The 14,013-nt window shown below is 29.3% G+C and overlaps 1 protein-coding gene across 2 annotated transcripts in view; it reads right to left on the reverse strand.

Moving 5' to 3' along the window:
- Window positions 1–12,502, reverse strand: part of LOC144850606 (roundabout homolog 2-like) — an 87,127-nt gene extending 74,625 nt beyond the window's left edge. For both annotated transcript variants that reach the window (XM_078707931.1, XM_078707929.1), the window contains exon 1: window positions 12,348–12,502. In XM_078707931.1, coding sequence (XP_078564057.1) covers window positions 12,348–12,420 — 73 coding nt within the window. In that variant the 5' untranslated portion in view covers window positions 12,421–12,502. The remainder of the gene's footprint in view (window positions 1–12,347) is intronic.
- Between the last annotated feature and the right edge of the window lie 1,511 nt (window positions 12,503–14,013).

Raw genomic sequence — 14,013 nt, forward strand, 5'->3', positions numbered from 1 at the left:
ATAAACATTAAACCATGTCATTCCTTGTCTTAAATGTACGTTTTATGGTAAATTATGATAAAAAGTGAGAAACAATGCACTACCTAAGTAGCTCGCGGTGATCGACCTCTCGTGGACGGTCTTAGGCCTAGCCTAGCTAGGCTTAGTTTTGTAGGCCTAGCTGGTAAACATCGGTAACGTACGAACATCGTACGCTAGCTATATACCTAGCCTGACGTTGTATAGTTGCTGCATTAATTGTCTTTCTATTTTTGCCAGACTCCGTTGATACAAATTGGAGAAAACCCGGTATTTTCGCGGAAAAGTTAGGAGTCTTCCATTTGTTTTGGCCTCACGATCGATCGAAAAGTGGGCGAATTACAGGTGAAAAACAAAAATATCAATCCGCGCGCAATGCATTTTGGGATTTATAGCGGGCCGCTATAATTATTAGAATCAACTTATTTTTCACATTTTTAACCGTTTAAAGACGAAAAAAGTTATCGCAATAGGACCATATAGTATTATTTTTACATTAAATATAGTTTGTGATCTTAAATTAGATCTAAAAAACGTAGGGAAGGGGGCTTTAAGGGACTTAATTATTAATTGTACTGCAGTTACTCCAGTAACAAAATTGTGTATCTTTAACCTGAAATGCAACTAATTATCAAACTGTTTCAGCTTCAACATACATTAAACCATGGAGGTATAATTAAACAAACCAAACTAAAATGCAGTGGAATTAAATGCAGTTACTGCAGTAACTGCTTCGCAGACAAATACCATTAACAACCAAAAATAACAAATGAATATTTTCCTATGTATCTAAAATTATATCCTTGTTGCTTTGTTTAGCAATTTTTGCTTTGTTTTTTTCCATCAACACTAAGGCCAAGTCGTTATAACCGGTAATCTGTGGACATCAGCGACAAACGTGAATTAACAGATTAAAGTGACGTATGCGGCAACCGTTTCATTCCTTAATTAGCCGCTTGTCTTTCTACACTAAAATCACCTACGTTACACTACAAGCACGGAGCATCAGATACTCATAAACACATCTAGTGAAAGATGTCAATTCCACAGGGAAAACTGGACTTACTAATACTATAACCATGGAGAAAGTTCTCCATGTTATAACATTAGGGAAAAAAATGACATCACTAATTTAACACTGTAAATACCTCATCCTTGAATGGAAAGAACTGAAATATATGAAGCAAACATATTGTTTACCATTTGCATTGAAAGCTGTACACCATTTCCAAATCTTGATATTAATTATTTACAATTAAAGTATTTCATGCTTAGTTAGAAAGAAGAAAGAAAATCCGCATAATTAATCTATCCATTTATGTATTAAAATTTTAGCATACAATGTGGTAAAATAACATTTTCTAAACTATGGAATAAATATTTAAATGTTGTAATAGGTCTTAATGTTTACTATGCAACTGAATGTTTAAAAGGAAGATTTTACTAGTATTTTTTCAATGGTAAATCTGCTGTTTGTAATTTCAAGGGACTGCTTTCACTTCAGCAAATCATTCTATATTGTTTTAGAAATAGAATAATCTGTGGAGTAGCTTTGCATCAGAGAGTTTAGTAATTGGTCAGATGTTTGCCCTACTCTGACATTGTACTTTAAACAATTGAGAATTTAATTCTATTCTAATGTCTTAGAAACTTTTAGAAAAGTTTGTTTAAGTATTAAACTTTAAAATTAAATTTGCAAATAGTAGCGATAGGCCCTACATGCATTTTGTAAATATATATTTTTTTCCTATTCTTCGGTCATTATACTCTTTTTAATACCCACTAAGTACAATCATAAATAAAATTGCAACTTAAGTGAAAACATAAAAAAATTAGTAACAGTCCGTGTGCTTGAAATTATCTCACAAGATGTGGTCCCGTCAACAGCCTTGAGGCTATTGACCTAAGCGTGACTATTTGCCAACAAGCAATATACTAACAATAATAATATACTATTAATACACACCGCATAACATGGTACGGAACAAAGGATACAAACGGCCTACATAAGGCTTAGGGTAGCCTTAAAACATGGCTTTAACAATGACACCTGGCCTAGGCTAGTCATGTTTTATAAGCTCTTTATTTTCACACTTCTTACACTCCCTTGGGGTGCCTAATTTGTACCATAATATCACCCACTGTGTATTTCTAGGCCTCAAGGTTTCTTCACTCCCACACTGGCTGAAATTGAGAACTTACAGAAATACATGATTTTAACAATAAGTAAATACCTTGGGAACATATTTAGATTGTATAATAATTGTGTTGTTTCTAGCAAACATTGGGCTGTCTGGCTTTTCCTTGGCCAACGGAAAATAAGTGCAATTACTAACACCGACTACCAGACGAAGGAAACGCAGCTCTTGCTGCCAAAGTTAAATTGTAAGAATTCATTAAAACTGCATAAGATTATAGTTGCCCAACATGTGAACTATTTTCAATTTCTTTTAGAATTGCGCAAACAAAGCGATTGCAGTTATAATTATGGTATCAAGACATTAATTTTTAAACTTTTGCTAATACAGTAAGTCTAAATAAATTAGAGAATCTGGAAAACTTGCCTCATGTATCTACAGTCAAATGTACTTTCTTTCCTTTGTTATTGTTAAAGGTAACTGTTCTATTTTTCATAATTAAAATTATTTCAAAATACTGGTAAATCTGTTTCCAGTAATTCAAAATTTACCGGTAACCCTTAACTCATGGCAATAAATTACCATTATGCATAATATAGGGGTATCTATAAAATCTAACACCCAGAAGGTGTGTATAGAAAATGTGTATTATAAATTATCCAAGGACTAGGATAGACACTAATGATGTCATTAAATCAACAAATAACAAATTTCCAATCAAAAATAATGAATGACCAATTAGTACAATACTATGATGACTTCATCAAAAAAGTATTGTGATTCACGTTGACTGTACTATTTTTAAAACACACAAAGAGATCGATAATAATGATAGTATATTATGTAGATTGATAAAGTGCAAAGTATCAACCGGTATCAACCTATAATTCGTGTGCCTTTATTAAAAAAAATTAGGGTTCTTAAGTGCGGACACACGCAACTACGCATATTCTTTTAAAGAACGCCGACATCTGCTTATATTCGGTTTGACTTAATCATGTTATAGAAACTAAAATATATTTGTAATCACACGCATATCAAATTTTACGGCTTAATTAAAATTGACGCGCTGTATTCATGCTTATTACAATACTTTTTGTTAAAATGTCATAAGTTTAAGTAGGTCTAGTAAAGACCATTTAGAAAAATATAAAAATAACATATCAAATTTAAAAGATTAAGCAGAGCTTAGATGAGAGTCAACCAGTGGACAATAGTCTCGTTTGGAATATACTGTTTTACAGTAGTAGACGGCAGTAGTGCTCCTAGTACCGTTGGTTAATCTTCAGCTATTTTATATAGCAACTGCACTTTAGTACACTTTTGTACCAAAGAAAAAACTAAGCCTAATTAATTAACTTATACTTAATTTTTATTAATAAATTAAGTTTAGGTTGGCATTGTGCAATTGTTTCCTGTTCCGAGTATTTTATTTATTTGTTTGTCCAAATTATATATTTTCCCCCTGAAAAAATAATATTTTTAACGATCGAAAAAAAAACATTTATTTTTCACCTAAAAAAAATGAAATTTAAAGCAAAAAATAGTAGATGGCTCTCTTGTCTGGATTTTTAGTTGAATTCACCACATATTTTGTCTTTTTTAATTTTGTAATTGTTGGGGTTTTTTATGGAAGTGATTAACTTTAAATATTAAAACTACAAAATAATTACCTATTCAAAATGTGATTTTCTCATTTTCATGTTTTTGGGGTTTTTTACATCTTTAATCTATACTGTAACCTGAGTTGTATTTATTTTTCTGTATGTTCACTCCTGTGATTGTATGTTTATGAATAATGAAATGACTTTATACTACTGTATGTATATAATAATTTTTTAATAATTTAATTTCTGTGCAATTCAATTTTTCATATAATTTGTTTTTGCTGTTATTTTCTGAAGTTTGAGTGGAGTGTGTTAATTGTTAACAATACTGTAATGGCATAAATAAAGGCATTGAAATACTTTTTTTCATGAATCTATTTAGTCCTCAATCTCTTCTTTATTTGTTCCCATTCTCCTGAGAGTTCAGCATAAAATGGGTCTAACGTGTAAATACTAAATTTTTTTTATCTCACAGCAGTGTAGCATGTTTTAATAATAAATATTTTGTTTTGATTGGTTTTTTCCACTCTGGTTTTTAATTTAAACATTAAAGACACTGTATGTCCTTTTCTAGGGTTTTCTGTTCACTGCTGTAATCTAATATAAAGTTGTATTATATACAAATTATAATAACTTTCTAAGAATGTTTTACCAAATTAATTATGTGTATTTGTATTCATTTATTACATAATGTTGATTTAAAAAAAATGTATTATGCATATTCATAGATAAGATGATAATACATTTTTTTTAAATATGGTTTTTTTAATTATTTTGGTAAAATATAATTTAATAAACAAGTTAAACAATAAATAATATTCTTTATTTTTGGAATATTATAATTTCAACACACGGCACTATACTGTAGTAAGCATTGCAAACATACTGTAATTTATCAGGTCGCTGCTGTTTCAGCAAGAAATATTGTGACATATTTTTCAACTTGTCAAAAGTTATTTTTTTTAAATGTGAAAAACCGAGCAATCCGCCAAGAGAATTGCCCGCTAATTGGGAGTGTAGACTTGGAGAGTAATGCGTCATTCTAACCAGATCCGTACAACTCTTGCCATTAAAGTAGAACAGTGGGAATTGGATGTGCCGTGGTAAAAGGAAATGGCCGGTTGTTATGGAAAAGGAATGGAACGCCTCTCGGGATGTTCCATTGTTGAGCATCACTTTCAAAATGAAGAATTAGCGGGTTTAACAGGAAATGATGATTTTGATATAATGGTTTTGTACAATTGAAAAATAACAACTGGGACAAAAGGATGTGAAAAAGACATCAGGATTAACTACCCATAAAGTATTGGTGTATACTATAGTTTTTAATATATCTATAAAATGTATAGAAGTTTAATGCAAAAATATATCTAGCCTAATAATATGTAGCTAAAGATCAAAGTTATGAAATTTGTGAAAAAAACGGTGAACTCTATCATTATTTTAATAGAATAACAATATATACATTTTTTTTTTAATACTTATTTTTAAAATTTTTTTTAAGAACTTATTTTTAAAATTTTTTTGTAGAGAACTTGATATTATAATTGCTAATTTAATTATTAAAATTAATAAAACTATGTTATTGCTCACTAATTTGTCTATGCTACTTTACCAAAAATATTATTAAATATTACTGTATTTATATTTACTGCATTTATTTACATCCAAACACAAAAATATGTGTTGATAAAATTTGTGACAGCACGACGCAAATTGCAAAGTGGCGTTAATGATTGGAGCGGTGAAGCGTAGCAAGAAATTTAACAGCAACTGGTGTTAAATCTGCTAACTTAGACAATTATATAATGGTTGGATTAAATGGTGAAACGGCATCAAGCGAAAATATTTGTTGTCACGTTCTTTTGATTTAGGCTTAGTTGAACAATTTAAGAATAATATTTCAAATTGTTAATGTTGTGTACAAATTGTGTTTTATGAAACAATGGATCTACATGCTAATAATATTATTGGTTCTCCCCTTTGAAAATGGCAGAATTCTCTCGCAACGAGAGGTTCAACAAACAAAAAAACATACATAGACTCACAATACAGAGTAATACCTGTACACCAAAAGTCTACTTTCAATTTCAGTAATACTAATTAACACCACTAATCCTAGTTATATTATATTCCAGAACACATGCAAAACCTGCAAGTTTAAATTATCCAAAGTTTTTCCATTGTGCTGGCCTATGTCAGAATTAACCATAACTTATATATAGATTATGTAACATAATAATTTAAACTTTAGTAGTTTGACTTGGTTTAGTTGCAATGAACATTTACATGTACAGTATAGATTGAATAAAATTGTGACATGATATTAATCAATCAATCTAAAATATTTGTCACATACATTTATTGGTTTAGTTCCAGTCAACAGTTTTATTAATAATTTAAAGTTAATATTGTTTATTTATTGCTTATTGTGTGTTGTTGAAACTTGATAAATGCAGGAATTGATCTAAGCCCATACTTTCTAAATTAAGTCTCATTGGGAGGATTAACTGGTAGTGCTGGTTTTGCCATGAAAGATATCATGGAATTAATGTTCAAACCCTATAGCCCTGAGATTGGAAGGTAAAATATGGTAACCACCAAACTACATTGCCACTACAAATACATTTTAGTCTGATTTTGATTAATATTTTTATTACTTCTTGACAAAAACATATGTTGCCAAGTATTTATAGTGCTGTACTGTACTTGCTTTTCATTTTTTGACAATTATTAAGTTAAATTTTTGGGCATTAATTGTGAGGTAAAAAATTATAAAAATAAAAGTTACCTATACTTTCAATATGGGCCAAAATATATACTCTCTTTATTTTGGCAAGTATTTCACTCAGTTTTCCGAGGGCTTAATTTATTAAATTATTATTCAATCAACAAGGATTTTTGCTTCTAAATCCACTCAGGATAAAATTGAAATAAAACGTCAACAACAACGAATCATACTATTAAAAGTGAAATTTATAGCTACGATAATAAACGCATTTGGATGCATTATTATATAATTCCATTATGGTTTTCAATCCTACAACATTAAATTGGATCAACAATATGTTTAGACAGGTTACCTATCATTTAACATTTATATATTAATCATTTCATATTGCAATGCTAAAAACAAAGTTCAGTACCAATTATCGGCTTAAAAAATCTGACTAAAAAAGGAAAAATAGTCTTAACTTTATGACAGTATTGTAATGACTAAGGGTTTGGAATTTTTCTATGGGTGTTTATTTTTGTTTTTTGGCCACATCATCGAAAGTTAATGGCAGTGTACTCCCGTAATTCAGATAATATGATGCAGTAGAAGGAGTAGGAGAAGGAAGAAAATGGAAACAATGATTTGAATAACTGAGGATTTCACTCGTCACTTTAGATTTTCCTTTTAAGGAGATACTGTAAGAAGATACAAAAGATGCTACAGTAGCTTATTGTTAGCATGATGGCTGCTGAACGTGGACCTTGAAAATTCATTCAATATACACTATCTATTTTAGGTTAATTCTCTGGAAAATTGGAAGGATTCCTAATCTTTAAATTTTTTAATCTTTAGCTGTTTGCTACAATAAATTATATCAGTATCATGTATTACAATTTAAAATAATTTCATGTCAATACAAAATATTGTTATCATATTATTAACAAGGTTTTCAATAATCTTTTAATCATATTATATAAAGAAAGAATTGTCTGTTATAAACTCATTGTTATCATATTATTATCATGTTTTTAATAATCCTTTAGTCATATTACAGAAAGATTTTTTCTGTTAACCCATATGTTATCATATCATTACCAACAAGATTGATGTATTGTATGTTTTAAAGCCCTTTTGTTATCATATCTTTATCAAGTGTGATGACAACAAGAATTATATCCCAATTTAACTGTACTTTTACAAACCTTAATGCAATAATATTATTAAAAGTTCATCATAAAAAGTGAACTAATAAATCAATTATTATTGATTTCTATCTCACCAAATCCAATCATTATAAAAGGGAGAGTGTGACAAAAGAACTTTAAAATTTAAATGCAAAAAAGAACTTTACAGATCGCGCTGATAGCTTATCTAACTGATGACATTTTAACTGCAATATTAGAATTCGCATAACGATTTGAATCGTTATTATTGAAATTTTGATGCACAAGCCTAAAGCATAATATCACCGAAAATATCTACCGTCTATTAAATCCATGCTTTCAACGTTGCTGTGCATTACTCTACAGCTACAATACTAACTATTAATCATAAATTTATAAAACACATTTAGCCGATATGAGAGAGTTGAGGAAAGATGCAGAGTTTAAAAAAAAAGAAAACATGATCATGTAATGTGCCGGTTTGCTACGAGTGCCTCGTTGAAAATTTGTATTTCTGTAAATATCAAATACTCCTATCGCATTAGCGCATTAATCTGCTGACACTGGCAGATCGACTGTCATTAATGACGTGATGTTTACAACGCAACTCTAGAAATATTAAGTGGCTAAAAAAAATATCCATTATGAATTTATACATCCATGGTTATGAAATCAAAATTTTTTAAATATATTATTTATATTTATAGTTTGATTTAAAAGCGATAATATCAGTTGAATTGATAGAATTTCTATAAAAAATTGTTTTTCATTATAAACTAAAAATTACTGAGTAATAAAATGTATGATTTTAGATGTTTCAATGTAGAAGTTTAATAAGGTACAGTAGTTACTGCAATAAACAGTGTGATTACCACAAAAATGTTTGCTAAATAATTGCAAACAGAGTAGACAAAATGTAAAACAGCACTAGAATATTGATATTATTTATTTTTAATAATGCAGTTTTTCTCATGTCACATAAGGCTCTGCAATTACAAAACCATCTACAATCTCAATTGTTTGGATATATTATTATTCAATGTGCACTTTAAAGAACCAAGTTCATTATTTGAGAAGATTACCCCGGTGAACTGGTTCACAAAATAGCCCCTGTATCAGGGGATTACCACCTATCTGATAGGACAGTGATTAATTTACTATTGACAATCTTTGGCCACATTGCCTAAAGACATAAAAAATAAATAAATTACATATTTACTTTTTAATTTTGATACATATTTGTGGCATTTAAATCACTACAATCTGAGAGCCTTAAACTTCTTTAAAAACCAAAAATTAAAAACAAATTGAAAAGAAAATTTGATAGTAGCTGATAAACAACAGAGTTTTTCAACAGCATACAAAAATGAGAATGCCAAGAAAGAACATTTACGGCAATCACGTTTAAAAATAGAAAAATACACTCAATGAAAAGAAGATTAAAAAGCATTAGGTTTCAGTGGAGTTTTGTATCAATCATCTATTTGCGCAAACAACAGGACAATAATTGCGCCTAAAAACATCTTAGGCTTTTGATCTGTGACATTTTCAGATGTTTTGCGATATTAATGTCCGAGGCAAACATGCATTTGTCTTCATATGTAGGTCTTTTTATTTCAAAGGTCTTGTCTCAGGAATCTGCTCAATATAACATGTTAGCAGACTCAGTTTCATTAATTGAATGTATACTAGATATAAAATCTGAATTATAGTACAGAAATAAATAAATTCAATGAAATATATTGGTTACAGAAAGTAGCACAGCACTTTCCAATTGGAGAAATTAAATGTCTTCATTATTTACTTTAAAAGATATTTGTATTGTTTGTATAGTATATTTCTATTCTTTTTATAGACAGATAAAGCCTGAATTAATTGCAAAAAAAAATTGAGTGTCATAATTTTGCAGTTATTTAAAGAAAATATAAATGTTAATGTTTTGTTGGTAAATCCATGGAGAACACTGTATCTCCATGATAAATCTAGTTTAAAAATCATAAATGTATGTTCTTTTATGATATATGACAGTAAATATATTAAATGATAACTTTTTATTAATTTGCATGGGTTATTTTTGGTAGTAATTTTAAATTCTGATGACTCTGTTAATAATGGCAGATCCAATAACACCAACTCATGTTAATCCAGGTCGGACTAATGAGTATAAATTGGCTTAGCGATGAGATTCAAGCCTCGCACAGCAGGCTCAAACTGCTCTGACAGAGCACATCAAACCCTTCTATCATCCCTTTAATTCCAATCAAATAATTCAATTACTATTTATAATGTGTAGAGATAAATACGTCACGCACATACTACAGGACGTATATCTGTCATGCAGTATTTTTCTATAGTTTAAAATATAGTATGGTAGCTAGGTTATTTAACATAAAAATAATTCAGTAAAATAAATAAGCATAACATTTAAATTTTCCGAAGAAAATTGTTTTAAATTGTGATGAAATAAAAATTGTAATTCCATATTTAATTCATACCACTCACTTCGCTGATCTACAGTATTCCAATCATGTATTTATGGCAATTAATATTAATCATACTGAACTCATTTTGAATGTTGAGGCCCACTCATTTAACACACTTTTAGACCTGGACAATAGCTCTTTACAAACAACTGCTAAAGCTTTGGCCCAAGTTACCCTTAGGTTCCTATCAGCCTTAGTTCTTAATGGGCTAGCCTAGGTCTAGAAGAGTATTGTCTGTAGGTTGAATGAGGCCGCCATTCAGCAGGCCCCAGTCCGTCCCAGACCCTAGGGCTTCACCAAACTTGATTCCATTCAAAGCACTAAATGAACATGACCCTAATTGAAACCTTGAGTACCTAATCCACTTCATAGACAATTAGTCTGACAATCTTTCTCTTCTGTTGCCATATGAAACGCAATTATTGATTTAGAAATTTACATGAAATATTATAATCTAATAATAGTTTCATTGCAAAGTATCAAAATGGCACAGAAATATTAAAATATTATTGAAATAAAGTACATTCCATAATATAAAGGCCAAGTAAAATAGTTGAATGACATAACATTTTAATTAATGCTCACTATCAAAAATATTTTTACATTAGTTTGCCTCTATTGTGGAAAAATGTGCCAGTTTATGGGAAAAAAGTGCCTGAAACTAAAAGGCTTTTATTTAAGTTTTTAAAATATTTGATTAGTATCAACAAATAGTATGTTAAGTAGAAGAATTTAACATGCTTTACGAAAAAATTAAATACACTATCCTCTGTAGAGATAATTAAGATATGAAATCTGTGGGTCCTTTTACAACAGTACATTTTCCTCCTACTGTCTATCAATCTAGCAAGGCTGTTGCTACTATACTTTTGCAAAATGTTTTACAAAGAAGTATACAAATTTAAAATGCATCTACTTCTTTGTTGCATTCAATTGGACTAATGTTGGGCAAACAATTTACAGTAGGTTACCATAAAATTCAGTACGAATATTTACTTTTTTTCAAAAGTGATGCAAATTATGTTACAGAAAAACATTTTTTATACAACCATGCATGGAAAAATGTTTATTATATTTATAGGTCGGATACAGTAAAAGTTTTTGAATAAGAAAATGCACATATGAAGGGATAATGACAGAAGCTTATCTTCTGCATGACCATGGGGTGATCATTCCTTAATCCCTGGCCAGAATGGGCACTGTGACAATTAATTAACCAATTACATCAGAGAGGAAGTGGTTAAGTACATCCTTCAACATTCTAATAAGCTATAAAGTAAATAGTTTAGTAATTAGTAAGTATCAGGGTAAATCCATGTTAACAAACTGTCAACAGATGTATGAATAATACAGTAATATTTATTCGGCAAGTTTAAAAATGGAGAAAAAAGGCATGAGATAAAAAATAATTATTTCTATTAGTTACCCAACACCATAAAATACAAAAAGTTGTAGGCCTATTTAATTATAAAAATTCATGCAGTTTCATGTAGTTATACATTTTAGGACTATTTTAAGTAACTGTAAATGTCACTACCAACAACCAAAGCATGCTGTACTTAATACTAATTGTTAACGTTAAAGATGTATTGTCCCCCAAAAACATGAAAAATAAAGATTAATTAAATCAGACTTTGAATATGTTATTTTGTAGTTTTAATCAAGTTAATCACTTCCATAGAAAAAAAAATGAAAAAAAAAAATGTTTTCACTTATAAAATGACAAAATAAATGGTTAAATTCAACCAAAAATCCATTGGCTGGCTGGCATTTTTTGCTTTAAATTACATTTTTCTCAGGTAAATACATTTTTTTTCGATCCAATTTTTGGTCAAAGTGGATAACTATTATGTTACATTAAAATGGAATATTCAACAAAAATTTTGTTAAGAATTTTTTTTTCAGGGGGACAATACATCTTTAAATAGTTATTAATTATTTAATAAGTATAATTTAATAAAACGGTAAATTTAAATTGTCTCTAAAATTAGTAAAAGTTCATAATGGGCTAGCAATAATCTTAATACTGCACTCAATTTACTGCACTATGACTGTAAAAAACAACCAATAACCAATACATTCTTGCTATACACTGTTAATGTTTAATTACCATGAATGTTTGAATATATTTAATATTTATTTAATAACATACGGACATTTTAAACTGTCCCTAAAAGTTCAAATGGACTATATCCATGATCTGTTTATATTATTACACTTACCAGATATCAGTAGTAAAGTAAATCCTAAAAAAAAATTCCTCATGTGATCTGGAACAATGGATAATAGTTTCATTTTGCCAATTTATAATATATTTCACGAGGATTAATGTAAGCTTTTACATCAGACTGTCTTTAGGGTGATTCCAGTGCCTCTCTCACACATTATTGTAGCTCTAATGTCAGTATTAAGGCAGTTGGTAATGGGAATACAGCACTCAGCAAAGTTGGGACTGTTTATTTTTACAGTAGGGGTGGTTTAAAAATAAACGTACAAACATAATGCACTTTAATAAACTTCAATTAAAAAAATGATTTACATAATAAACAATTTGATTCATAAATTTAAAAATAAACCAATTATTGAACCCTCCATCTAACCAGTTAGAAACTATAACAATTTATTATATACATTAAAATAAAGATCTTACAATAAATGAACTATTCCAAATCATGAATATTCATGTTGGAAGATTACATTATTGTTTAAGGGGTGGAAACAGGAAATGAGGCATAGCAGATTTTATGGATTTTTTCCTGGATTTCAGCAACATAACTTAACACTTTTTGATAATTGTCCTCACCTGGGTATAGCTATTATTATACTTAGAACAATGGAGTGACCTTCGGAGTCATTTAATGTAATAATATGAATATCCCATAAACACTTGTTAGTTGTGTTTTGTATTCAACTTCCTTTGTCTTACACATCAATTTGCTATTAAAGAGATTTTAATTGTTCTTTTTAATAACCATTTTGACAATGGTCTGGAAGGAAGCAAAGAAGGGCCTTTAAGTTTAGCTATAGTTATCGTAATATGTTATGCAGTATTTGTAATATATACTATTATTATTATATTATTATTTATTACTAAAATTAGGCCAAAAGGGTTATCTTGGCGTAACGGGCCCCAAAATGATGGGGTATTCAGTAATTTTCAGTATGTTTAAAAGGTTCTTTATTTTGGAAAATTTACTTTGGCAATACAAGTCTGTAAAATATTGTACGGTCGATAGACGGTGTTCTATCTACGACGAAATAATTTAAATCTTTACATCAGTGATCTACTCAAGAAAAAAATTCCAGTATTGAATTGAACACTAATTTTTTCAGTAAATAAAAATCTCAAGGTTTGGGTGTATTTTTTGGGTCAATAGAGTTTCGCAAACAAACGCCTTATTTTTAACTTTAAATACATCACAAGATGCTAGAGTTCAGACTTTTCCTCTACACCCCTGTTAAATTATTTTTCTATTGGAAATAATCAAAATAAAATAAATAAATGAATCAACCTTTCTTTTGATTACATGTTTCTAATTTCTTTTCAAATCAAAACCAGACTATTTACCTAATTTAGTAGGAGGAGCTAATTACTTAATTAGCATTAATAGGTTGTTTGCTACATTTCCTGTGTCACTAACTTCTGTATCTTTCTTTTAACCAGGGAGTTGTTACAGTCATTCAGGTGCCCTCTTAAACATAGAATAAATATAATTTATTTTTTATTTCAAAAATATTGAGGATAGTTATGTTGAAACAATTAACATTCTCAGATAGATATTTAAACTATGCTGAGAATTCAACGTTTTGATCTATTTTATCATTTTCCAGAATCTGATATTCAAACTAGGTTACAATACTGACAATTACAAAGTGTCCTCAGTTTAT

Source organism: Antedon bifida, chromosome 8 (assembly GCF_963402885.1).
Source record: "Antedon bifida chromosome 8, ecAntBifi1.1, whole genome shotgun sequence".
NCBI lineage: Eukaryota > Metazoa > Echinodermata > Crinoidea > Comatulida > Antedonidae > Antedon > Antedon bifida.